At 36.1% G+C, this 27,969-nt stretch overlaps 2 protein-coding genes and 1 pseudogene across 6 annotated transcripts; all 3 read right to left on the bottom strand.

Moving 5' to 3' along the window:
- Positions 1-3,590: 3,590 nt before the first annotated feature.
- On the bottom strand, positions 3,591-4,962 carry LOC113772336 (annotated as a pseudogene).
- Positions 4,963-10,475: 5,513 nt separating this feature from the next.
- LOC113770813 (EP1-like glycoprotein 2) lies at positions 10,476-12,115 on the bottom strand. Its single transcript, XM_027315402.1, has one exon. It carries the CDS (start codon positions 12,069-12,071, stop codon positions 10,722-10,724), a length of 1,350 nt encoding a protein of 449 aa, XP_027171203.1. The 5' UTR covers positions 12,072-12,115; the 3' UTR covers positions 10,476-10,721.
- Positions 12,116-14,735: 2,620 nt separating this feature from the next.
- On the bottom strand, positions 14,736-20,662 carry LOC113770877 (septin and tuftelin-interacting protein 1 homolog 1). Of its 5 annotated transcripts, none has more exons than XR_003468434.1 (4): positions 20,559-20,662; positions 17,653-20,305; positions 16,859-17,380; positions 14,736-14,784 (listed from the first exon to the last, which is right to left on the bottom strand). XR_003468434.1 is itself a non-coding variant. In XM_027315494.1 (2 exons), the coding sequence occupies exon 2, from the start codon at positions 20,279-20,281 to the stop codon at positions 17,738-17,740; it is 2,544 nt and encodes an 847-aa protein (XP_027171295.1). In that variant the 5' UTR covers positions 20,282-20,299; positions 20,559-20,662; the 3' UTR covers positions 17,580-17,737. The 5 variants fall into 5 exon arrangements, 2 of the variants coding, with proteins under 2 accessions (XP_027171295.1, XP_027171294.1); XR_003468433.1 differs by lacking the exon at positions 14,736-14,784 and adding an exon at positions 15,129-15,729; XR_003468432.1 differs by lacking the exon at positions 14,736-14,784 and having other exon boundaries at positions 16,349-17,380.
- Between the last annotated feature and the right edge of the window lie 7,307 nt (positions 20,663-27,969).

Consider the following 27,969-nt stretch of genomic DNA (forward strand, 5'->3'; position numbering starts at 1 on the left):
GCTCGAGCTCGAAACTTGCTCGCAATACTCGAGCTCGACTCGTATGGGCTCGAGTCCATTCGAGTCTTATCGAGCTCGAGTTATTAAATTTCATTTTTTTGATAATTTTTGAGCGAAAAGACATTATTACCCTTTTAAAATTTTTATATGATTTGAAACATTTCGTAAATTCGATAATTCTTTTGGGTATAAGGGTAATTTTATAATAATAAAATATTAAATAATTAAAATTAAAAATATTAAATAATTAAAATTAAAATACTCGATAAGGCTCGTCGAGCCTTCGAGCATCACTTCTGGATGCTCGAACTCGACTCGATAACCTTATCGAGCTGCTCGAAACTCGACTCGAACTCGGTTTGACCGAGTTTGAGTCAAGCTCTTGACCGAGCTGCTCGCGAGCTTACATCCCTAATTAAGAGCATACATATATATTTAATTACGACCTTCTCTCTTCAAATCTTATGATCTCAGGGGTTGCAATGTAAATAAAAATCTAGACGTGCATGAGAGAAAATTCAATTCTCATAATGTCGAGTTCTCTTGACATCCTATTGCATTAAGGTCTCTTTTTTTTGGTTCTTTTTGGATGCATTTCTTTTGGAAGTTTAATATATACATCATCCCATTATGTTCCCATTCCTATATGCTTTTCTGGCAATCCAACGTACAAAAACTGCAATGCATTGTCTAAATGGACCACCAATGAGCTGTAATATAACAAGGAAAGGAGGAAATATTGATTGAGCCTTGAGCACAACAATTCAGATGAGGACCGGGTCGGGCAACCGTGAATGGTCTTTGAGATCAATTACGATGACGATAAAGAAATGGGATAATGCATGCATGGACTCTGACTCTGGCCTGTCCCACTTATCCACACCCTTGTTTCTGCATACATGATTGACGGTGGCTTCTCAACGATACGCTACTTACTACTATCTGATATCTGCATCAAATGATGATGCTTTGCCCCCAACCCAAATTTTATTTCCACAGCAAATGATGACAAAATTTTCCCTTTGAAGTACAAGTTGCATTTCGACTTGAGAATGACAGATTTGATGTCTTAGAGAAAATTATTGTAGAAATAAGAATTGGAGTGTGACATTAACAGCGGCGAATTTCTCAGAATAATATTGATATACGAAAACATCACAAATGTAGTGTTTTGCAGGATTTGTGTGTGAAATAATATCGGCGCACAAAAAAATCAATTTATTTTTAAAAATTTTTTCAACAGCTTAAGAAATTTTTAATTTAAGATTTTTGGTTGAATATTTTATTTTAACCGCAGATGGATCCATTTGATCAACGGCTGGAAAATTGATCTGCGGCGATTTGAAATTTTTTTTTTTTTTGGAAACTGCACAACTAATGTGCGGCGGTTTGAAATTTTTATTATTATTTTTTATTTTGTTTTGGAAACCGAACGTCTGATGTACGGCAAGGAAATACGTACACAAGGCAAGGCTTTCAGGGCAATGCAGTGTAAGAAAAATCAACAAATTCATGATTCTGAGAAAAACCAAACCGTCAAAGTATAGGAAAGCAACGGCAAGCAAAATTGTGTGCTGCGAAGGTCATAGCCCAAGGTAAGGTAATTGGTTGTTTGGCGTAGCGTGGGATTGTATGTATTGTATTGTTGGCCTTTTCCTCATTTCTTTGTCAAAGAAAATTGTCAGCCATTCCTCAACGATGGATGAATAAAGAAGGAAAATGTCAGCAACATAAAAAAAAAAATAAAAAGTCTCTGATTATTGCATATATATTAAAACTATGAAATTAAGGAGGAGTCCAGAATATAGCGCTGTAACATTAATTGGCATCTGCTAATTAAATTAACGTCTTTAAATCCCATTAAATCCCATTAAACTATGAAATTAAGGGAAAGGGGAAGGGGAAAGGAGCTACAATTGGTTAGATGCTTGTCATTTTTTAGGAATTAAAAAAAAATTTAAAGGTTGGTTGCACCTTCAATCAACCGCGATCCCTTTCTTAAAAAAAAAAAGGCTTCGTCGCAACCAAAAAAATAAAAAATCTCTCCATTTACCTCCTCAGCAACAAAAAAAAAAAGGAAATTTAAAATAATTTTTTAATGAAGTCTCTTTTATCATTTGCGGCGACTCTTAAACTAGAAATCAATCCCAACCAACATCACTTTTGTGATATTTTCTTGTTTTCACAATATACTCAGAAATTCGCCAATTAACAACATGTCATATTTTATATATATATATATAAGTATGATATATAGTAACCTCGTGAATTTGTAAATACTTTTTTTTTCCTTTTTTATTAAATTATACTAAGAGATATGAATGATAGTATAAATTTCGATTATAAAAATTAGACTTGGCCTTACTCCATCATTTGTATTAAAGAAGAAGAAGAAGAAGAGAGACCCATCCCGAGTGCTGCTATATAGCATCAATCATGAACGACTTTAAGTGGCGGTGGACGTGGAGGCCGGAGGGGTCATAATTGATGCATCAAAGTATAGCGCATTGAAGCTCTCATAATGAACCAAACCAACCTCTCTTCTAAGGCTGAAACCCAAATCTGATGTCCACAGTTATGACCATGTCTGATGAGTTTGTCGGCTGCAAGTAAACATGAAGTGATATTTGTCTAACCAGTGATCAACAGGAAATCATTCATTATAAGCATGATTTTAAATGTTATTTTCCTTAAATAAAAATCGGCAACGCCATTTTGCTGCAGCTCTATTTGGGGGGACTATCCAAGAAGGAGAACCTGTATTTATTGGAGAAAATTTCCTGAAAGTTATGTTTAGGAGAGGCTAGTGCACTTCACAGAAAACAAAGTCCCAGATTTTAGAGAATTGCTCAGTAGAAATGAACAGTAATGTTTATGAACATGAAACGTAGGTTTCCAGAAAACTATTAATGCGAAGAAAAAAAAAAGGTTTTTGACAACTTTAACGGAGAAAAACAGCAATATCATATCTTGGAAGAGCATTGCAATTTTAATTAGATTCGTATAGAAAAGCATTATTGATCCAGAAAATAGAATATAAATAAGGCATACAAGTACACATGCATGCGTTCCGGTTTAATCTATCAGAAGGGCCCTCAAAAAAAAAAACAAAATACTAGTCTGGGCAGCATGAATTTATAGTAAAGACACCATCCAAGTCTTACAATCAAAATAGAACACAATACAATATTAACCATGGCCACCACCAATGCATTACGGCTTGGTGGGGTGGCCAATTTGTCACAATTAAATGTGGTCTTGTTTAAAAAATTCAGGCGGGTGCGTAGTGCACCCATCTGGTCCGATAATGGTTCAGTCCCCTCCGAATTATCCCAAAACCTCTTCAGGCCCTTCCCTCCCCATAGTGTAGGAAGCGATCGTATAGACAAAAAAAATAAAAATAAAAAAAGAACACGATACAATATTGCAAAAGCTCAACATGAAGCTTCTTTCTTCAGGCACATAAAACTCCCATAAATCATACTTCCTCTAGCCTTCTGGGAGAAACAAAACCATGCTAACAATAATTTAAACCATGTTTTGACGTTTAATAGATTTTGCTTTTTTTTAAGTTAAAGTTTTTCATAAACTCAATATTTGACGTATGCACTAGTGGTGTTGACATCCTTAACGAGAGTCAAAAGCACTGGCAGAAGCAAACACTTTGAAGTATCTTGCTTGTAGACATATCCTTTGCAATTGCGATCATTGGTGCACTTGTCTCTGCATGCTCCAAATTCCATCACAACTTCTTGACTATCCGGAGACCACTGGTGATTCAAGAAAGATTGCACCCCATCGAGCTTGTAATATGTTGCCTTAGGTTTCTTCCCACACGAGCCCAACGTTGGTGGTTGACAATTTTCTGTCCATGCCAAGAGCCCTTTTGCTGTAGGACATGCCACACACATCCCATTTTGGCACAATCCAAAATTACCACATTTTGTTGGCAAAGCACATTCTGTTGCCAAATTACTTGGAAAGAAACTATAGGTCTGCATCCATCTATCAAATCTGACTTTGTCATTGTAAGTATAAGCCTTGACATTGCCATCAGTTTCAAGCCTCAGAAAAGAGTACGTTGCATTGTAATTTATTTTACTGAGTTGTTGAATCCCATCAACCTGTGGCTTTGGCGCTGGCGATTCGAATATTTCAAAGATAAGGTTCCAAGCTGTTGGAGTAGGCTCCCACGTCGAAGGTTGGGTGTTAAACCTTACAGTACTGCCAAAATTCCCCGGCCAACCATTGTAGCGAACTTGTTGGCCAGCGTTGTTTAGATACAAGAGGAGGCCATCATCTCCAAGCACTAAGCTGTACTTTCCATCGGAGCCATCAACATCAGAAGTTCGACTGACAAGCTTGTTTACGCCTCTCCCGCGAAGGGACTGCCCAACTAGTAACGAATCAACTGGATAATCAAAGCTTTGCCAAATGAACTTTCCCTTTTTATCATACAGCACAAGGTTGCCATTCTGGAGTAATTTGATGCCCGTGACACCCTTGTTAGCCGTGTTGGTTTGCCACACTAGGCTGCCGTCAGAGTCGGCTAGGACCAAGTTTCCATCCCGGCCGAAAGAAAGGGTGGCGTTTTCTTTCACGGGGTGGTTGCGGTTGGCGTCCCAAACCCATCGCATTAGGCCATTGTCATCTGGGATGCCAGCACGAATGCCAAGCACGAAAGAAGTTGGGGTGGTGTTGTAGAAACACAGTCTGAAGGGGAATGTGTAGAAATCATAGACATCATTGGTTATGATGCGATAAGTTGCCCCATATTCAGCTGTGGGTACGAAATTTTTGGAATTCTCCCAGTGGACCTGTGTTGACAATTTTGAAGGTATTGTTTGTTGGCACTTGAGCTCTGGTGCTAATGGCCAAGAAACAGAGGAGGAGGAGAATGCTAAGACAGGGTGAAAATGGAAAGGTACGACGAGCCATTGGAATTCTTTTTGTGCAATAAGGAATAAAGGGCAAGCTAATCAGTTGGAAATGGAATGAGAGATATGAAGTGGGTTGTAAGTTGTAACCATTTGGTATTTATAGATTTTTTTTTATTGGCTTTTCTCAGGGAGTTGGTTTGTGGATAGGAAAATCAACTCGACGGTTTTTCTAGTTTTTCTGCATACAATTGTTGAAATTTGAAAACTGATCCAAAAAATATTAAATTTGAATTTTGAATTTCAACGTCAAAGTTGGTAACCTGCAAACAAGATTGAGCATCCATCTAGTAACATGATAGCATTATATAATGTTGTTCTATTTCGTATTGGTTGTCAAATGATTATAATGTACAACACAATTTTTTATAAGGGAAAACGAAACAAATAATCCCTTACATATTACTTATTTAATCATTCACTTACATAAAAATGCAAATTCATCCTTTAAATATATAAGGGATAATTTTAGAAACCTCCCCTGAAGTTTCTAATAATTTCACAAAGCTCCTCTTAATATTTCAAAATTACACATACATCCCCTATTGCTGTAAAAGTACTCTACTACCCCTATATAGGATACTTAATGACTTTTTCTTTTTGGAAATTTCAGAAATTTCAAGAAAAATTAAAATTGACTTATTCTCTCTCTCTCTCTCTCTCTCTCTCTCTCTCTCTTTCTACCTTACTCTTTCTTCCATTTCCTTTTTTGCTAAATTCCTACCACTCATTCCTCTCTACCTAATATTCTTCCTCCAATTCACGACCAAATTCTATCTATTATCCCTTACCCGTATTTATCCCCCTCCTTCCCTTCTTCTTCTTTTTCTTCTTCTTTTATCTCTATTCAATCTCTTTTTTGCAAATATGATCAAGTTCATCCTTTTTATCCTTTTAATTCTAAGTGTAATGGGTTTGATTTTTTTGCGTCTATTTATTTTATCCAATGTTGGTTGATTATGGGTGATAAAACTTAGTGATGTCAAAAGTCAAGAATTTGAGGGATGGATGTGCTTTAGAAATGGGTTGTTGAAAAAAAAAAGAGGCTGCAAAAAGAGAAAGACGAAAGATCTGTGCTATTGATTGTTGATGAAGTGTTAGTTTTGGGTAAAAGTTTGAGATTGAGTTTTATCCAATTTAGCACCAAGTGACGGATTTAATTAACTTGTGTAGTAAATGTAGCCATGTAGGGGTTGGGGTTATTGGACATAAATTAGGTTATACTGTTTTGAGTGCTATAATTAATGAAATTTATTTTGATTTAAATTGGGGTGTTTGCTTGGCTTTTGGGGTGGAGTTGTTTGGAAGAAGGCAATCATCATAGTTGAATTTTTTTCCAAACTTTTATTTTTGGTAGAAAGAGTTTGTTGGCTTTGGTGTTGGAAGAAAAGCAATCAACAAAGCTCTTTTATTTTTCTTTTTTATCTTTTTGACAAAAAGGGTAGTTTAGGATATTTGAAGGAATTGGTAGCCTATTGAACCTATTTTGAAGCATAATTAGTGAAAGCAAGGGAGGTGTGTGTAATTTTTGAAACCTAAGGGGAGCTTCATGAAATTGTTAGAGACCTCAAGGGAGGTTTCTGAAATTATCCCAATATATAAATTGCATCATGTTTGTCTGAAAATTCATTTTAGGAGTTTTTTTTTTTATCTGAAAACGCCATGTGGCTACCAAATGATAATATTTCAAAGATAAAAAAGACATTACATACTCATGATTTATCCATTTTTTTTCTTTTTTTTCCTCCTCTGTTTTTGCTTCACCAACGTTCAAACAGCAAATCCTAGATCCGCCACCATAGTCCGCAATTTCCAGATAACAAACACTATCAAATATTGTTTAATATCCAGAAATTGTAAACTACGGAGATTTTGCTACAAAGGCCTCATTGCTGCCGCTAAACAAGACCACCGCCTCTATAGTTTGATAAGCATACAGAATAGAGGATTTGTATGCTAATTAATTTTCTTTTTGTTTTCTGAAAAAGGAATAATATTAATCATTCGATCATGCAATTCTAATAGTGCTTAAACAAATACATTAGATTATGGTGCGATTCGTATGTGTCAGGAATGAATTTGCATCATTTTGATAATGAGCGATTAAATAACTACAAATGCGACTATTTTTTTTTTTTTTTTTACAATATCACAACACATCATCTGTCCCGCTCTTTATTTCACTCCATATCTCAGTTTTTATTATAGTGTCATTTTTCTTTCACAAACATCTTATTCTACTTCTTTTTTATTTCCTTAAGTTCCAATAACTACTAACATATTGTAAAACACAAATTTAAACATACCAAAAAAAATATCACTAAAAAATGCGATTTTTATGATTTTTTTGTTGTACTTTTTGTTTTTCTATTATATTATACTTTTTAATATGTTGAATTTTGTGTTTTACCCTTTAGTAGTCATTGAAACTTTAGGAAATAAAATAAAATATTTGTAAAGGAGGAATGACAAAATAATTAAGATGTGACATACGATAAGAGAGGTAGGATACAGTGGGTCATAATATGCAAAAAATGGCAAGTATTAAGCTACTAAAAATAAATGGTAGAAAGAGAAAGTCCACTTTTGGAAGTTTGAAGTCAATATAGCAGCTGAGTCGAAAAAAAAAAAGTCAATATAGCAGCCTGTAGATGTGCTGTAATCCCCTTAGAGCCGGGCTCCGTGTCGTCTTCACTCTTCACTAATTAGCAACTTGAGCACATTGCAGACAAATCTTTCCTCTTTGCCTTCGGGGTTAGAAGATGGGAAAACGCGTCTGCTTCTTCTATACTTCTGGGCTGTAACGCAGCAGCATTTAGCAACTGTAATGAAGTTAATAAAGTTTAACAAAAGGATAACATCAAGGTTTTAGACAAATTATCCTAGATTCAAACCTTCCAGTTGCCTTAACCATAAAGGACCTTTTTTTACATCTTTGGCTCCCGGTTTGAGTGCGCTAGGCTCAAAGATTGGCGAAGAACGTTTGGCACGGTTAAATTGAAAACCAGCATTAAATGCTGACAGTCCATTTTGTATCCATTCCTTTTTTTTTTTGTTGGATCCATTTTGGTTCTCTTTTGCATGGGTGCAATCTGTAGCAATAGATGCTGATGCAGATCAGCAGATGGATGCTTCCAGTTCCATATTGGATGAATTGTGATCAAAGTATTAATATATCCTTATGGCTTTGTTTCATGTTTACCTGCTTGGCAATGAGAAAAGCCATGCACGGCTTTCTTTATTTGTTGAGAGATTGATCACATCAAAACCAAGAGATTCATCACCTCAAACCGCGCATGATTTTTAATTTATCAAGTCAGTCAAGAATTGTGTGGTAGCTTTGTGGGCTGGGAAAGTGGGAATGCGCCAGAATTTGAAGATTGGTTGTGGTCCTGTGGAGTGGACCTGCGCGCGTTGCTAGCTTTGAGTGATTGGAAAGGTCGGGCGAATGGATAAATATTGAATACATGCATGCATGATATAAAGTCATTAGCAATCAATGTCAAATAGTCCTTGCAGAAGACTTGTGGGTTCCTCTCTGATGTCTTGGACCATTTCGATATGTGTTCTTTGAACATAATTGTGTGCTTATCATTAATGGCATGTATAATCTTTCTTTCCTGTCTCTTTTTGTTATGCGCGCAAGAATGATCAACATCGACAAGTTTGCTTGCGGTTGGTTGTTAGATGCACGATTTTGATTTACTTATTTATTTTTGGTAAATAAAAGTTTGATTTTAAAGGAGAGGAACATAGTTCAGGCTAAGGCTCTGTTTGGTATGATGTAAAGTATTTTCCTTAAGAAAATATTTTCCATGGAAGTTCTTTTCTGGGAAAATATTCACATTTTTCAATATTTTCTAATGTTTGGTTGAAATTTTTAACTACATTTTTATTATCAAAATTCAACTCCTTCCGCCGATCTTCCAAGTTCCTATCACTAAAAATAGCAGAACCGCTCAAAATGGAAGAATCCAGGTCAAGCATAAGGACAATTCATTGACTCGTAATTATTGGCGCCATAAAAGACATTACCAAGCTAGACATATCAAGACCATGAAATGACCGGTGATTAAGGTCAATCAATGAAAGTGAAAGAACAGGCATAAATATCTTCTCAAGTTGAAGAAATAGGCTCTGTTCTTTTTCGTATGATTAGTGCTCTTATTGACTCGTATATGAAATTTGGTTTAAGGATCATATACCAGCGATCAAACCACAACCTCAAAGGCATTAAAACCAAGACAAATTTGAGCTAAAGATATGTAATTTTGATTAAGAAAACACTGCAAAGAAAATTAAAATGACTGAAGAAAGGCAATGAGAATTGATAATAATCCAAATTGTTAACAAATTCGTAGTGTTTGCGTCACCGGTAAATTCATCAGCATCAAAGACACGATGTCAAAGAGATCGGAGTCAGTAGGGTGAGGCCTTTTTTTTTATTTTGAATATACTACAAGCTTTGAAAGTTTATCAAATACCTTTAATAAGCGGGATGCATGCATTTATAAAAACAATTTCGGTAAGTCCGGAAGGGAAGTTATTTTCCACAAGATAAGCAAAAATCTTTTACACAGTAAAATATTTTCATTAGCTTTTGTGCAACCAAACACGGAAAATTAGGAAAATATTTTCACTTGAAACAAATGGACCCGAAATGATACTCATATACAATTTTTGTTTAAAACCTTTTTGGATGAATCAATGGGTATGAAAAGCCGAATCTGAGGGTTTCATCATTAGCTATTTTGCTAGTTATTCAACTTGATTATCCCTTTATCCTAATTTTTTTATGAAACAAAATCAAAACAGAAGCAAAAAAAAATTAGTAAATAAATTAAAGGGACACGTATCTCTCTCACCACCTTCTGTTCCCCTTCCCTTTGTCCCCTCAAAATCGCCTCAAAGCTATGTACCTAGTCCGTCTCTATATGGGTTAAGCCGGCTTCACTTTAAATGGATTTGTGGCCACACAAGTTTCATTTCATTCCATTTCGGAATAAAATGATCTTTTTTAACTTTTGTTATAGAACCATATTTTAATGCAATCGGATCATATCTAATCTTTAATTATATTATCTTTCCAGCTAAAGGATAAACTTGTGAGAAATAGAATTTGTGAGAGGACTCGTCGTTTAATTAAATTTGGCAAGACCAACTTGTGCAGTGATATTTGGGAGGATGATCCAAGAAAGAGAATATATTATTAAAGATATTTCTATGAAAGATACGTTAGGAGAGGCAAGTGTTACCTTTACACAAAATGAAGTCCCAGATTTTAAAAAATTGCTCAGCAAAAACGAACTAAAATATTCATAAACATGCAAGATAATGTAAGTTTGCAGAAAATTATAAAGGAAAAGATGTTTTTTTGTCAGCTTTAATTGAGAAAAATAAGAATATCATATGTAGGAAGAGCTACAATGCTCGATTCTATTAGACAAGCATTATTGATCTAGAAAATGCTGGACAAGACATAAAAGTAGGCATGGGTGCATTCCGGCTCAATCTATCAAAAGGGCCCTCACAGAACAAGGAAAGAAAAAGCAAAATACCAATCTGGGCAGCTTGGATTTATTGCAAACAGGATACAAGGCTTACGATCAAACCAGAGGAGCCATAATCAATACAATATTGCAGAAGCTCAACACGAAGCTTCTTTACTCGGTGCATAAAACTCTCAAATCATACTTAATGCTATGCTCACAATTACCCAAACCAAGTTTTAACTTTTAACAGTTTTATTTTTTTTTTCCTCTTAAGTTAAGGATTTCCACAAAATCAATACTTGACATATGCACTAGTGGTGTTGACATCTTTGGCGAGAGTCAAAAGCACCGGCATAAGCAAGCACTTCGAAGTGTCTTGCTTGTAGACAAATCCCTTGCAATTGCAATCATTGGTGCACTTGTCTCTGCATGCTCCAAATTCCATTTCGACTTCTTGACTATCAGAAGACCACTGGTGGTTCAAGAAGGATTGCACCCCATCAAGCTTGAAATATTTTGCCTTTGGTTTCTTCCCACACGAGCCCAACTTTGGTGGTTGACAATTTTCTGTCCATCCCAAGAGCCCTTTTGGTGTAGGACATGCCACACACATCCCATTTTGGCACAATCCAAAATTACCACATTTTGTCGGCAAAGCACATGCTGTTGCAAGATCACTTGGAAAGAAAGTATAGGTCTGCATCCATCTATCAAATCTGACTTTGTCATAGTAAGTATAAGCCTTGACATTGCCATCAGTTTCAAGCCTCAGAAAAGAGTACGTTGCATTGTAATTTATTTTACTGAGTTGTTGAATCCCATCAACCTGTGGTTTTGGTGCTGGCGATTCGAATATTTCAAAGATAAGGTTCCAAGCTATTGGAGTAGGCTCCCACGTCGAAGGTTGGGTGTTAAACCTTACGGTACTTCCAAAATTCCCCGGCCAACCATTGTAGCGAACTTGTTGGCCAGCGTTGTTTAGATACAAGAGGAGGCCATCATCTCCAAGCACTAAGCTGTACTTTCCATCGGAGCCATCAACATCAGAAGTTCGACTGACAAGCTTGTTTACGCCACTCTCGCGAAGGGACTGCCCAACTAGTAACGAATCAACTGGATAATCAAAGCTTTGCCAAATGAACTTTCCCTTTTTATCATACAGCACAAGGTTGCCATTCTGGAGTAATTTGATGCCCGTGACACCCTTGTTAGCCGTGTTGGTTTGCCACACTAGGCTGCCGTCAGAGTCGGCTAGGACCAAGTTTCCATCCCGGCCGAAAGAAAGGGCGGCGTTTTCTTTCACGGGGTGGTTGCGGTTGGCGTCCCAAACCCATCGCATTAGGCCATTGTCATCTGGGATGCCAGCACGAATGCCAAGCACGAAAGAAGTTGGGGTGGTGTTGTAGAAACACAGTCTGAAGGGGAATGTGTAGAAATCATAGACATCATTGGTTATGATGCGATAAGTTGCCCCATATTCAGCTGTGGGTACGAAATTTTGGAATTCTCCCAGTGGACCTGTGTTGACAATTTTGAAGGTATTGTTTGTTGGCACTTGAGCTCTGGTGCTAATGGCCAAGAAACAGAGGAGGAGGAGGAGAATGTTAAGACAGGGTGAAAATGGAAAGGTGCGACGAGCCATTGGAATTCTTTTTGTGTAATAAGGAATAAATTGGAAATGGAATGAGAGATACCGACAGGGTTGTAACCGTTTGGTATTTATAGATTTTTTTAAGCTCTGCTTTTCACAAGAAGTTTTTTTTTTTTTTCACAAGAAGTTTTTTGATGCATTGAATGATCAACTGAGAGTTGGTTCTTTATCTATTTATTTTGTTGTATTTAATTATTGAAACTTGAAATTGAATTTCAAAGTCAAAGTTGGTAACCTGCATGCATACGAGATTGTGCATCCAGTAACATGGTACTGCATATACCCTACGTTCTCTGCCCCATCAGTTTTTGGCAGCGTACAACTCAGGAAATACCGGTAGTAAGATACAATCTCAAACTCGGAAGTGTAATCGCAGCAAGTTTTAACTAATACACGAAGGTTGATCAATTGAACCAATATACCTCCTATTCTTTCACAATATTCTCAATCATCTGTAATTTGTTCGGATAACCCATTTTGTGTTTGATTGAATTATGTGCACTCACGTGATTAAGTGAATTAACCAATACATATTCAAAAAAAAAAAAAATCTCTACTATTTCGTATGCTAAAAATATTCCTCGACCAAATAGAAACACATGCAAATACTAGGTGATCTAGAGATGTCATCTTCCTCAAGCAAACTTCCTAAATTTTTATAATGACATATTAAAAGACCTTAAAAACCCTAAAAATCCAACAACCTGAAACAAGAGTGGCCAAAGGTCTATTTATGGTACATAATAGGCGGCTTTGGTTTTGATTGATTTTAGTTACAGGTAGTTGGATTTCTAGTGCTCTGTTTGGATTCTCCATTTTTTGAAAAATAAGTTTTTCATACACAATACTACAGTAATACACGAACAAAAATAACTCCAAAAACACTATATCCATACAATATATCAAATACAATTCCAAATATACAAAAAAATAAATAAATAAATAAAATCTACACTTTCTTCTTCTTCCATCTATCACCACCGTCACCCCCTCCCACCATCTTCCTCCTCCCTCTCTTTCCTCCTCATTGCTCTCCCTTCCTCTTCCTTCTCCCTCTCTTTCCTCCTCCCAAAGGCCACGATCTAGTCTCAATGAGGTTAGATCGGGGAGGGGAAGGAAGGGGAGAGGCAGGATGTGGCGAAAAAGGGGAGGGAAAGGGAACAGTGGAAGGGGATAGAGGGAGGAGAAATGAAAGAGAGGATGGTACCGATGGTGGGTGGAGTGTTAATTTTTAAAAATTATTCTAAAAATTTTTAAACTTTAAAAATATCCTAAAATATATCTCAAAAATACTACTAAAAATATTTATAGTAAAAATTTTTCATATACATTATTACAGAAAAATATTTCAAAAACAAGTTCAAAAATAGCTAATCCAAACGGAGCCTAGGTTTTTTAAGTCAATAAAGAAATTTAAGAAGTTTGCCCAAGGAATATGACAGCTCCATATCGTCTAGTTTTTGTGTGCGTTTCTATTCTACCAAGAGGTATTTTTGGCATACAAAATGGCATAGACTTCTTTGAAATAATTTGGTCAATTGACATGATCGTTGAGCTGCACATGATTCAATCAGTTGCATTTGATTGGGAATACTATGATAGAATAAAGGATGCATTAATTCAATTGAACTTTTAAGGGGGGCGAGGTGAGAAAAGAAGTAAGTTCAAGGGGATTTATTGGAATTAACTCAAGTATACGTTAGACTGAAAGTCCAGTTTTACAAGCTTGAAGTTCCAGAGAGCAGCCAATCACATCATGTGCTGTCATCCTCTTTGGTCCGGGATCCACCTCGTCTTGAGTGAGTGAGGCCCCCTTATCTTGCAGACAAATCTTTCCTCTTCTGCCTTTCGGATCAGAAGATGTGAAAACGCGTCTACTTTCTTTGCACTTTTGGGCTGTAGAATAATCAGTAACGTTTCTAGCAATCGTGATGAAGTTGATAAAGTTTAACAACTGGATAAGATCACGGTTTTAGACCAATTATCCTAGCAGGTTGATGGTTATGCTGGGGAGGCTCCTTGGTTGAGAGTTGACACCCTTCTCCTCTTTAAAACAACAATAAATCTTGCACTTCCCCGTGGTAAAAGAGACTATTGTTAAGCTTGTTTCTCCAGCTTCTAATTTAAGCAATTAACAACACAATAATTAAAACTTCAGATTGATCAGGTTTTCATGTCCTTTCTAAAAATTTTGTAACTGCACTTGAGTTGAGTATCATCCTTCCAGATTGGGAAAAAAAAATCATAGCTTTAGTGGCCCAAGTGGACACGAGCTGAACGGTTGTTAGGAAAATTATTCGAGCTGAATTTGTGTATTTTCACAATATGTAACCTGCATTGCACACGGTATAATTCACTTTTAATAACGTGTAAATATAAAACAAAATTTTATAAGCTCCATATGTAATATACAAAACTATGTATAAAATGCAATCTAAACCTTACTTTTCTATTTTTTTGATCAAATCTTGACCATGAATCTTCAGAAATGATTGCTTTCCTACTACTGTTCTTGCCCCTCCTCCAGCCTAAGTGCCTTACAGTACATGCAATGCAGCAGCCTACCTCCTAAGACCGTCGTCTATGCTTGAATTGACTGCCCGATGGCTTTATGATTGGCTCCCAGAATAGATTCGTTTACTTGCCCAAAAAGTAGTGTACAAAACGAAGATAACATATCCATTCATGACAATTGACATATACCCTGCGTCAGAAATGACATCAAGGGGGCCTAAGCATTAAATTTTTGGGCAAATTGGAAGTGATAAATGAGAAACCACTGGGCCAATGGCTCAGTTGTTGGTGAGAGTTCAAACCTCACCAGCAGCGAAAAAAATCTAAAGATTGTGCCATAGCACTCCCTTGATCTGTATACCCACTAACCCATACCACAGCCTCCTTAGGCTCCCCCTCCCCCTCCCCCTAAATTAGGATAGAGTAAGTTATACAAATGTATCGCTGACCAAAAAAAAAAGGAAGTGATAAATGATAAAGATTTGTTGTCTGCAGTCCACATCATCTTATATCATCAAGTATAGATGAAGTACGCCATAACAGAATATACTTTATCTTACTATGATAAAAGTGTTACACGGCTCTAACCAGCTCACTTAATGCAGATGGTGAGGGAGGATCTCCCTATCTGTCACTATAAGCAGGCTTGGAGTTCGATTCCAAAGAGTCCACAAATCCACTGTGATTTGACTACCTCCCATTCCCTTGCAAGTGATTCTTGATTTAAAAAAAAAAAACAATGGTAATCCACCTGAATTTATTCAACGACACGGTTTCTGTCAAACTTCTGCAAGTTCTTTAAATTTCTAGAGTTAAGAAGTTAGAACCAAAATAATTTCAGGGCATCCGGTAATCAGCAACCCCCACTCATGTTTTACGTGGATAAAGTAGGTTGTCTCACATCTATCATCCTGGATTGCTCAAATGTATGAACTAGTATCCAAGAGAGTTCAAGACGCCAAGTTGTGGATATATGAGCACGCATTTCAGACTCCAAATTCTCATCCATAACATGGCTCCCTTAGAAGAAGACAGGAGATATTAACACTGATCATGGCTCTCGCAAGTCTAGTTGCTTATAATATAGCATCTGAACATATAATTTTGTACTCCATAATCAAGACACGAGCAGAACCTAACAAGGCATCCATTCACAGGTAGCATGTAAACATTTATTTTCTCAAAGAGTAAATAAAAGAACAAACAAACAAATAAGAATAAAGTAAAAATGACTTAATCCGCATTGAAATTAAGAGAAAATGTTAAGAAAAAGCACAAGCAAAAAGGATTACGGGCTTGCATTTTGCTCAACAAGGTAGGGCTCCAGCATGGCATAAGGTTCTTAGAATGCAACGATGCAAATTTTACCCACACAGAACTTGACCAGATTTCAATCCCACTGTAGCATGCAAAATTATCCCCAATCCCCATTCCACCAACAATATGTATAACTACTACATACAACAATGAAAGTCAAAAACTTAAAAGACCAATATGAATGATTTACATGGCAACAAAGAAACGACACCGAAGGTCAATTTCAAGCAAAGCAAGACAGCACTAGGATTCAGAATCAAAAGGCAGCACCAGACCATGCATCTTAGTTTATTGTACATATATAAAGCAATTAGAAGAAATAACCAGAAAAGCTAATCTGGTTACCTCCTCCATCAGTTGGCTCTTCGAAAAAAAACTTCGCTGAATCTGCAGCACTCTGTCTGGGCTTTCAACCATACGCAACGAAATAAATGGGACAAAAAAAAATGTACAGATATAGACCTAAATGAGAAACTTCATGTTCTAGGCAAGTAACAATATAGAATGACGTTCGTCATCTAGCAATCAAAGTACAAATCAGCGGCATGAGAAGACACAAAGCTCATTGATAATTTCAGTGTTATGATATCTCTATTAGATAACTATGTCTCATTTATTTTCTGCAGCAAATTTATATAGTTTAGGGAGGCAATGAGTTCAAATGGATTGACCCTGTAGAGTCCTTTCTAGACCGAAGTTAATGATTCTAGACATAACCAACTCACACGTTACTTCTTTTTATCCAAATTTAACCATCACTCAAGCTCAAATATTAAAAGAACCCAGAATCCCATCCATAATCAATGAGAAACAATAATCCACCTTCAAATTGCAATAAAAAATAAAGTATCTGAAACTTAGCACTTCCTAGAATCCACTGGATGTAATTAAAGCAGAAAATTTTTTGAAAAAAGTCAACACTGAAAGAAGATTAATTATCTAAGTACCTGTTACTCCCTTGTCTAAGGCAGTGACATCAGGGTGCGTCTTCTGATCTTTGCAACATGAGTAATTGATAGAGAGTAGCCATGCTGTAAGTGACAACCATTGACCCAAAAACATTGATCCTTCCTGATCTACTACAAGCAACTTCTGCCTCTTAAAAATTACCCTGGCTCGATGAAAATCAGGACAGACTTCAGTCTCAGATTCTTTCAGCAGCCCAAACCTCCTCAACATTTTACTCAAATTTTTCTCTGATGGAAGGCGATCTCATGTTGAAAAGGTTAATATAATTTCGGCTGTTGATGCTTTAAGCTTTTCCATGTCAACATCCTCTGATTGTTCATCTGATGATATTTCATAATTTCCAGTAGAATATCTCTTTCTAGGGTGCAACCTCCAGCCAGATTTATGGAGAGAGAGAGAGAGAGAGAGAGAGAGAGCACTAATCATAGAAGAATCATGACTAGACAACTCGATGAGATATTCTGCATCCAGTATAATCAGCTTGTCTAGTCACACCTTCACTAAGATGAAATCAAAAGATGCAGAGAATTTAATCGATTACAATTTGTATATTATAAAGAGCAGCTATTTAAAGCCATATCCTGCTGAAAACACAAAATATACAGATAGATGTTATGGTAATTCCAGCAACTGATCCTAGAAGCTAAAAGGCAGAATGGCAGCAAAAGAAATTAAATAAGACAACCAAGAACTACAAAATGATCTTGAAACTTTGCAATTGGCCAATTCAACTTTGTTCAGAAATTTAATAAAGTGATACAGTCATACCAACCTATTCACACAACAGCAAACAAAAATCCACTGGTTCCCTGCCTAAACCACAACAAAATTATCCTACAATAGGATAATATTGCTGCTTAGCGCCGCTTTAAACCAGAACGGCTGTGCAACTCCAAGAGCTGCTCCAAAGATGCCAAAGACCACCTATCGTCTATCTGAGCAAAGACTTTCTGATTGAGGGAGTCAATGATAATGTTAATGTTACCAAAACCATATATTTGGTGACCATCTTGCATTCTTCCTGGTTTTGGCTTGAAGAGCAAACCATTCTGCTGTGCATGCACTTCAATAACTTCTTTCAAACTCAACTCAAGTCCACTACTTCCTTGCAGCTGAGAAGCTCTTTCTTGAGCCTGAGCAGCAGCTTTCTCAAACTGCCTTTGCTCACGCACCCTAAGATAGGATATATTCTCTCTCAAACCAGGTTGAACCACTTCCATGCCTTCAGCAGCTTTGTTCATCATGTCAAGGCCAACACTCAGTCTATGACGAACGTGCTCATTAGCTAAAAGTTCAGGTGGGAATAGATCCTTCCAGCCTAAGTACCAGTTTGTCACTTCCTCAAAATTTGGACTGGAACATAACCAGTGATACAAAACTTCTTGCCACTTGTTGAAAAAAATATCCATTATGTGAATCATGTGATGGATGGGGACAGTCGCTGCCCAGGTCCGAACCCAATAGAACTGATCAAGATTCTGGTTTGCAGGGTTTATTTGGAACTCATGCATGACAGTCAACAATTTGGGAATTATATGGCGAACCATCAGTTTTTCCCAACTGGCTGAATCAAACACTGTCTTCCAAGGTGAAAGAATGTAGTATGCTGACATATCACTGGGATGCCAAGCATGCAAAACACTTTCCAATCTATCACGAATTGTGTGGTAGCAGGCCTCTAACCTGTGTCCCAATAAAGGAAGCCATGGATGAACCCAAGAATGGATAGGAATGGTTTCTCGACGTGGATCCCAAGAGTCCACAGCAGCTGATAATTTTGGCATGACAATTTCGTCCAGAATTTTCTGAACAACAAGAGTTGGCAGCAATTTTTCCCAAGAATCCAGAAATCGAAGCATTGGCTCGGGATCTCTTGCCTGCCAAGTATTGGTGCCAGATATTCTAACAGCAGGAAACACAACTTCCATAATCAGTTGTGTGTAAGGAGATGAACTGTTAGCGAAATTTAAAGTGTCTTCTTGCAAAAGGGACTTCCATTGGGATACCATTTCTCTCCCATGTGTTGGATTCTGAAGAGGGTCCCAACCCTGAAATACTCTGATAAACAAGGGCTGGGCATATGAACATGCAATGCATGATAAATTGCAAAGTTTATATTCTTCTCTGTGTCGTTTCTGCATGTCCACAAACAACTTAGCCAAAGAATCTAGGGTCAGTGTTCCCGAAGAGCTCTGCTCCCCTATCTGCTCCAATATGTTAAGTATATCTCCCATGCTATCAAGCTCCTGCTTCTCCTTAGATGCTTGGTTTTGGAGTTTCTCCCTCTCTTTCTGCAAACTTACAACTGTCTCCCTCTCGTTTCTTAAGTCTCGATCTACCTTCTGTATATCTAATTCAGCTAAATCCACAATCAGTTTAATATTGTGCTGAAGCTCAGGCATTGGTATGTCATTCTCTCTTGCTTTCTCTTCAGCATTTAGATTTTCCAAGTTGGTCAAGACACGAACCTGAGGCCCCCTCATGTCGAAAACTTTCTGCACAACTTCAAGGCTCTGCTCTTGCTTCTTCGCCAGCAACTCCTCAGCTGTAACATAAACCTTCTTCTTAATCCGGGCTTGCTTGGACCAGAGCTTCTCTTTCAACTGAACCGCAGCAGGCTGAACAGAAGAAGTCACAATCTTCTCTTCTAGTTCCTTCAGCACTGGCAGATTAGTCTCTTTGTAGTCATTAAAACCCATCCCCATATTCTTTGGTCGCAATTTAGCCTGAATTGGTGCCACAATACCTTGCGCATTTTTACCCAACCCCCCTCCTTTGTAACCCATCTTCTCCAACAATCTCAACCCAATACCCTTCGTGTGCTTCTCAAAGGAACCCACATCGCCTGGCTCGAGTTCCTTCCTCCCCAGTCGAGAAGACTTCTTAGCTAACATAGATTTCTCCTTTTCCCTCTCGCGTCTCAATTGAGCTCCTTCTTTGATCTTTTTCCCAAACGCACTTGGTAAAAAGTCCTCATCATCATTTTTACTACCATCCTCCATCAACATAGTTGTTTCCTTTGATGAAGAAGAACTCGCAGCAAAACCAAGCCCAGCTGGGACTCGATCAACTTCACCCTCATCATCTAGCTTCTCCTCCTCTAAATTTCGATCAATTTCCTGATTGGGCATAACAGTACCAGTAGACACAAAATTGACAGGCTTACTAAAGTCAGGTTTCGAGGAAAGCCCCTTATCCTTCCTCCTTTTTCTCGAAGACCCTAAACCTCCATAATCATCAGAATCACTATCCCCAGAAGCAAAAACACCATACAAGACATCATCTTTCGTCTGTGTGTGCTTTTCTCTACGTTTTCTATAATAAAACTCTCCACCAATCCATTGCCCATCCTCAAAATCATTCTCCATCCCAAACTTCTCCATTTCTTGATATTCATCCATTTTTCCTTTTTATTTTTCCTTCAGCTAGCAAATAAATAAACGAAAACCTAGAATTAAAATCAAACCCAAATACAAATTTTAAATAAAAAAAAAAAACCTGAAACAAGTTGGACTGGGGACTGGGGGAAAAGGCAAAAGGCCCAGAATTAAAGATAAACGATAAACAAACGTCAGTAGAAAAATCCCAAATTCAGCTCTTGAAAACTCATAAATCTGCACAATTTAAGAACATAATCAAGTAAGACAACAAATAACCAGGATATATCAATTGTATTACCTCAACAAATTGCCTTCTTAATCTCGAGAGGTCTTTGCGACCGGCGGAAAGCTTTGAAGCGCTAAGCCAGAGGAGCGGGAATTTGTAATTCGTGAATTTTAAGGTTTTTGCTGGTCAATCCGAGTACTATCAATAAGCTCAATAAATGCTCAACAAAATTGTTTTACGAAGAGAGTAAATGGGCTTAGAAAGAAGACAATAAGCCCTTTGCAGCTTCAATTAGTCTTCTTAGAGCCAATCTGGAAATTATATGTGACGATAGCTTATTAGCCCAAACATAAGGAACCAAAAGCCCAATAACGGATCTGTGTCTCTGTCGATTAAGAGGCTTGTTAGACCAGTCTCATTTGGACTGGGCAGTCCAGCCCGCTAAGGAGGACTCCGTCTCTTTATGAAATCACAATGCGGCACAAGTAATAATTTACTGGTACTTAGTTTACAATTGAAACCTAACCCTCAAGCTTATTGCACTTTGACAATCTCCATTGTCATGCTTTAATCACTCATTAGCTAGGTTTTTCTTTCGCTTTGCATCAATTCCCTGGGATCTAATTGGATGCAAATTATAGGGAAATCCCACATTTTTTAAGTCAGTCTAACGAAACCATCTATTTTTTATATTTTGTTTGTCTCAGAGTTGACTGAAAATATTTTCTTTTTTTTTTTTAACTTGAGGTAGATATCAGCTTGCTTGTTTTCTTTGTTTTTCTTTTCCAAATTTAGAAATCCAGGTCAATGCTACTACTAATAAGACCTCAATAAATAAAGTGCTACAAATTTTTTGTGAAGTTTAAACTTGAAAGGTTTATTCCACTTGAAGCAATAAAGGCTATGTTTGGATAGCAAATTTTTCTTAAAAAAAATTTCGCTTGCATCATAAACATATTTTCCAATCCACCTTTTTATATTTTTAATTATTTTTTTTATCTGACATAAATCATATCACAAAACGTGCTACAGTAATTATTTCAAAAAATTATTTGGAATAATACTCCATCCAGAAAATAAAGAAAGTTGATATCATCGTGGGTCATCAGAGCAACAATAGGTAGTTTATTGGTGCCGACAACCATGGGCCGACCCAAACATGTCAGGTTTCCTAGTTTGCCGCGGATCCGACACTTTAGCTAGTTTTATATATTTGTCCTGAATATCCTTGAATCAAGAGAAAACTTTGACCATAGGAAGATTGTGATTGGGTAAAACAATTCTATGTTTTTTTTTTTTTGGAAAGAATTCTATGTTTTGTTCACCACAAGAAAAAAGAAAGAAGAATCAAAGAGTGTGTATTTTTCATGCTTTCATACCATGCCTATCAACCGTCTTCCCCGGAGGGGCCAAAAAAAAAAGTAGTAAAAAAGTGTGTAATTTCATGCTTCATACTTGCCTATGCCCAGAAAAACAGAAGACGAAAGATCTGTTTCATGCCTATCAACTGTCTTGGCCGGTGGTTAAAAAACAAATGTGTTTGGATAATAAATTATTTGAGATAATTTGGTGAAAAAATACTATAGCACTTTTTTGATATGATGTATGTAAAATAAAAAGATGATTGAAAAATATATTGATGATACAAGCAAGTCAGTGTGTAAATAAGGTGAAAATAATGTGTAATTCAAACAAACAAAAATAAAGCGTCTTATGTTCATGCCATAATTGAGAGCACAGTTTAGCTTTCATATGAAAATATGTGCATTAGCTTGATAAGAGCACGTTCGGACTGGACTTTTTTTTTTTCAAAAATTTGGGCAGGTTTTACAAGAAAATAGCATTAAAAAGCAACCTTTTTTTAGATGCGATGAATATAAAGTTCATTTTTTTTTATCTTGCGCAAAAAAATGATTGAAAAATTTATTAGAAAAAATTTCAAAAAGTCAAAAAAAAAAAAAAAAAGTCTCACAAAGCTAGCAATTCAAACACCCTCAGCCGACAGCTTGAAAGAGAGCTAGTGATGGGATTCCCTCCACCCAACACGCAACACAATCTGCACATTTTTTTTTTTTTTCCGGAAACGATAGAAGATATTTTATAAATTCTCAAACTGTACAATACAATCTGCACATTCCTCTCACTCTTTTACGACGGTTTATTACTTTCAACTCTGGTTGAGTACTCTTGGTCAAATAAGCTATAAAGACTTTGAATTTAAGAAGGGAAAAAAAAATAGACTACTAAGTTTAAAGGGAGAGGAAAAATGTGCCAAGAAGGGATGCAAAAAAAAAGAAAGTTTTCGAATTGATAAGTCTGGTCAAAACTCAAATATCAGTTGTACGACTGATCACGATGTAAAAGAGCAAAATGCAGTCAATAACTGAGGCAGCTTATCATCTTTCCTCTTCTCCACGCCATGTGGTATATTGACAAAGCTGGAATTCGTACACGCCACCCACCGTAGAAGTTTCCGATGTGTCACCGTCTATCATTTTCTCCACGGCTGCCCCAAGAAAAAGTCAATTCCAAACAAAGAATTAAGGAAACGAAACATCAAATGTACCTAGTCACATTTCTTTTCTTTGTCCCAATAATTTGGTTAATCTATTAATTCATTTCTCCTCATTATTGTCTTATTTTACTTCTATAAGTTACATAATATACCACTACTTGCTATGACAATTTATTTATTATTTATTGGTCAAACTGAAGTGCATTAATGGAACAAAAATGTTGATTTATTATTGTTGAGTGTCAAAATAAGGAATTCATCATGTTTTTGCTGGCTTGTTTCCGACTATTTGTTCTTTCCTCCGGTCAATTTTTGCAGGCTAATTATCCAATAGACAGGTTCGAATATGCTCAAACCCCACCATACATACTGCAATCTTAGACTTGAAGCTTGAAAATTATTCGACTTGTAGAATACGATCTTTCTTTATTTTATAGTCATCATCGCTGTCTTCTTTTTCTTCTTTTTTTTTTTTTAAGTAAAAGATCATGGACGCAATATTTTCAACATATTATTCCTTCCACGTTTCTATCCATCCAACCAAATCTTCTCTCTTCTATACTTTTATAGTCAAGCAACACTTTTAGAATATGGATTTTTCCTACAACACTTTTTAGAGTTGAAAATTTGCAGTTTCAGAATAACCACATGGAACGTTGGAAGTCAACTTCCATGTTAGGGATTCCAAGTCTCTAGCTTGAATTACAGTGTTCATGTTTTTCTTTACTATATAGTCAAGCAAGACTTTTAGAATATGATTTTTCCTACAGCATTTTTTTAGGGTTGTAAAATTGCAGTTTTAGAATAACCGTTGGAAGTCAACTTCCATGTTAGGGATTCCAAGTCTTTGGCTTGAATTAGTGTTCATATATCTTGTCATATGTCATAACCCACACGTAGTTAGAACTAATTTCATAACCGGCGGTCAGAACAATTCACTCTACTTATCAACCACCCTAACTCCTAGTTCAACAGGTTGTTAAAAAATTGTTAATTAAAAAGATCATAGACTCGTTTAGTCAATAAAATGAAGCAACGAGACCTTTAATTGTTGAAAATATAAATTAAATAAAGAGCTTTAGCCGGCATTTTTCACCCTTTTTTATTTTTTTGACAAGGGGGTAAGAGTTAAAAGTTTGTGTTGAAACTTGAACCTTTCATTAGATAAGCGAATAAGCACGTAAAACTGAATTATTGTATTGGGTTCGGGGATCAAAGAGTCAAGAATGCCCAAAATCAAGGTGGTCCAAATCTAGAAATCTGATGATGGAAGTTCAAGCGTGATAAAACCACTACAATATTTCTCACATTGACTGCAAAGGTGTGGTGTTTTCACCTTACTAGGCCAACAAGGAAAATAATACTCCGGTTGAAACAAAAGGTTGACAGAATATTGATAAAAAAAAAAATTAAATTAAATGTGTTTATTTAATGGATAGGCACCCATCCGTTAAGATATATTTCAGGTGTATAAATATGTAGTATAATAATAAATATTAACGTGTGTATATATATATATATGTATGATATATTGAATATGATTTAAACGTATTAATGAGTGTCCAGAAAACTCAAAATAAATCACTAATATGGGTTTACGTGACTAACAAATTGGAGTGTTTGGATACAAAACTTATCCAAAATAATATTTCGCTTGCATCATAAACACATTTTCCAACCCACCTTTTTATATTTCCAACCACCTTTTTATCTCAGATACATCACATCACAAAAAGTGCTACAGTAATTATTTCAAATAATACCCTATCCAAACAAACAAAATTATTATTGCATGACATGATCCAATCGTACATGTTGAATTTATATGTGATATGACATGACTAAAATTGGCACTCGCATGTCTTCCTTTCCTTCTCGAACTTTTGCGCAAAATTTCAACAGAACCTATACTAGGAATAGGATGCGAATTTCAAAATCATAGCTAATCTAACAGGCAACTCGATGGATGGAGTGTGTTAGATTATTTAAGATAATTTTTGAAAAAATATCGTAACACTTTTTGATATAATATATGTAAAATAAAAAAAATATTAAAAATTTATTGATAATGCAAACAAATAAACTTTTATAACAAAAAACACCATCCAAAGAGTCCAAACAACTATTTGAGAAAAACAAATGAACAGATGTGGGCCAAAATTCCTTTCACCTAGCATAGCTTTAAACCATTCCAATGCCAATTTAATTGCCCAACAAACCATAAACTATAGGAAAAGGAACCCACTGAACGTTATATGAAGTGACAAAAAATAAGCAATCGCTTTTGCAATGACCTTCCCCGGGTACGAGAAGGAAGCAAAAGCAATTGATTGGAGCATATTGTTATAACTGGTGCAGGTTTGGGGTTTAGTTCTTGTGGCACCAGATCATGCATACTTGTTTTCAGATAGATTCTGCTGGAGAATGCAATTGAATAATCATCTCATTATTGGCATCTCTTAATTGATTCATCCATCCCACTTGGACTAAAGATTTCAGCAATAAATCCTGTCTGGAGTGGTTACCCAGTAAATTATTTGTTGCTTTGAGTGAAGCGTGCGGTCATGAATCAAGATGATGTTTGCAATTGTTTTCCATTGAGGAGCTTCAACTGAGGAAACTCGACTTCTTCGAGCTACTAATCAGACGATGACTTGTTTTCATATTATGTTTTTGTTTAAAAATTTGTTTTAGGGTGTTTTCGTAATTTAAGGAGCTCAATTTTTTTGGTAATCTAAAAGTATTTTTATTTGTGTCTTCTTTATAATCTATTGTAATCTCAAATGGTGGGACCATTAGCCTCGACTACGCGAACATAGATATATATTTGCTTTATTTTTTTAAATATTTATTAATGTAAAATGTCCATATTATCCCTTATTTAGAACGTACAAAATGTTAAATTATATGAAAAAGAAGAGGGCCAGGTCTGCCGTGCGATAGGTGGTCAGCATCATGGTCCCCAGGGATCCATAATAATTAATTAAGTGAATAGCCATGGAGCAATCGTCTCCATTTTTTACCAACAAAATTCAGGGTTTTAGCAACCGTTAGTGTCAATTATACGAGATTAAGACTGCGATTGAGTCCAACTACAAAAAAAAGTTATTTGGGAGCTTACGTGGTTGGAGTTCGAGCTCCACCTTGCATTTGACAGAGTTTCAGCTGAGTTTGAAACTCCAATGGTTAGACAAGCTCAAACATGAATAGGTAGAGCAAATTATCCGGATGGTCACTGAAATTTTGGAATCGTCTAGTTTTGGTTATCAAACTATTAAAAGTTTGGTTTTGACCATTGAACTATTTAAAGTTTATATTTTGAGTTATTCTATCGAATTTAATCGTTAACTATGCTCTTTTCTATTGTCTCGTGAATTGTGCGAGCGCTCCGATCTATCATATTTAACAATAAAATCTAACGAAATGGCTCGAAATCTAAATTTTAGATAGTTCAATGACCAAAATTAGACTTTTAATAGTTCAATAATCATAACTCAACGATTCCAAAAGTTTGGTGGCCGTTCAGATAATTTGCTTCGAATACATATACGTGAAATTCGAAAACTCATTGAACTTAATTTAATCTCGTACACATGCATATCTGTTTGTATTTTTTTAATATTTATTAATCTAAAATGTCCCTCCTATTTTCCGTTATTTAGAACGTATAAAATATTAAATATAGCGTAAGCTCAATTGAGTTCGATTATGCTAAGTTTGATTGACCTTAGTTCTAAATTAATAAATTAGTTGAGTTCAAATTGAAATATCTGACACTAAATCACAAATAAGTATACTAACCTACTTTTTTTTAAAAAAAAATTCTTCAACTTTTAATCTTTACCATACAAAATTCAAATAGAAAATCTTCAGCAATAATTATTTCCGAAAATTGATAAGAAATCACTGCCCACAAGGAGGTGACCCCTGAAAAGGAAATTTGATGCAGTTCCAATTAAAAAATGCCGTAACAAAAAGGAATATAAGGTCGACAACTCCACCTCCACGTATTCGAACCAATAACATATGAATTGTTAACTGGGAAAGTTCTCATCGCGCTGATGCCAAAGCAAAAGTTCAGGTTTGCTTGAGGATAAATATTATGCCTCTGAACTTAGATAGTCATCATCTCATCTTTGCAATTACATCTCTTTTGAATGGTAAAAAATTATACTTTATTTACACCTTATTTACACACAGACTTGCTTGCATCATCAACACATTTTCCAATCACCTTTTTATCTCACATGTATCATATCAAAAAAGTGCTACAATACTTTTTCACAAAATTATCTCAGATAATTTACAATCCAAACACAAATAATATTTTTATAATCTAATTTATTTTAATTTAGGCGGAAGGGGAATCTAAAGAGATTATGTATAAGAGGTTAATAGATATATAAACCTATTAAATCAAAGAAATGTTTTGATACCTCTTTTTAATTTTTTTCACTGCGACTAAAATTTCTCTTTTGTGGCCACTTTCAGTTGAGTGGTTCTTTGCAATTACATCTCAGTTTGTATATATTAGCAAAGTACTAGTACGTGACACGAAAAGGTATTGATTTATTTATATTTATTGATGAGCAGGGAAATGGGGTGATTGATTTTTTTTTTTTTTGTCAACACAGAGGTATCTGGCGTCCTGGACTGATTATCGTACGATCCAACTATTTCTCTGCGGATCGGGAGAGGCTGCCCAACATCACCGACCGTTGCACCCAGGATTCGAACATTTGCGGTGGTACTCACCTAACTATGCTACTACCACCAGCTCTAGCCCTGGGGATAATTGATTTTTTTTTTTGGCAACACAGAGGTATCTGAGTTTTCGGACTGGTAATACCTAATGACCCAACTAATCATCTGCGGGTTGGGAAAGGCTGCCCAGCTTTTTCACTGATCGCTTTACTCGGGATTTGAACCTTCTCTGGGGCTGATTGATTGATTTACGTATTTGGTAGG

Source organism: Coffea eugenioides, chromosome 5 (genome assembly GCF_003713205.1).
Source record: "Coffea eugenioides isolate CCC68of chromosome 5, Ceug_1.0, whole genome shotgun sequence".
NCBI classification, from domain to species: Eukaryota; Viridiplantae; Streptophyta; class Magnoliopsida; order Gentianales; family Rubiaceae; genus Coffea; species Coffea eugenioides.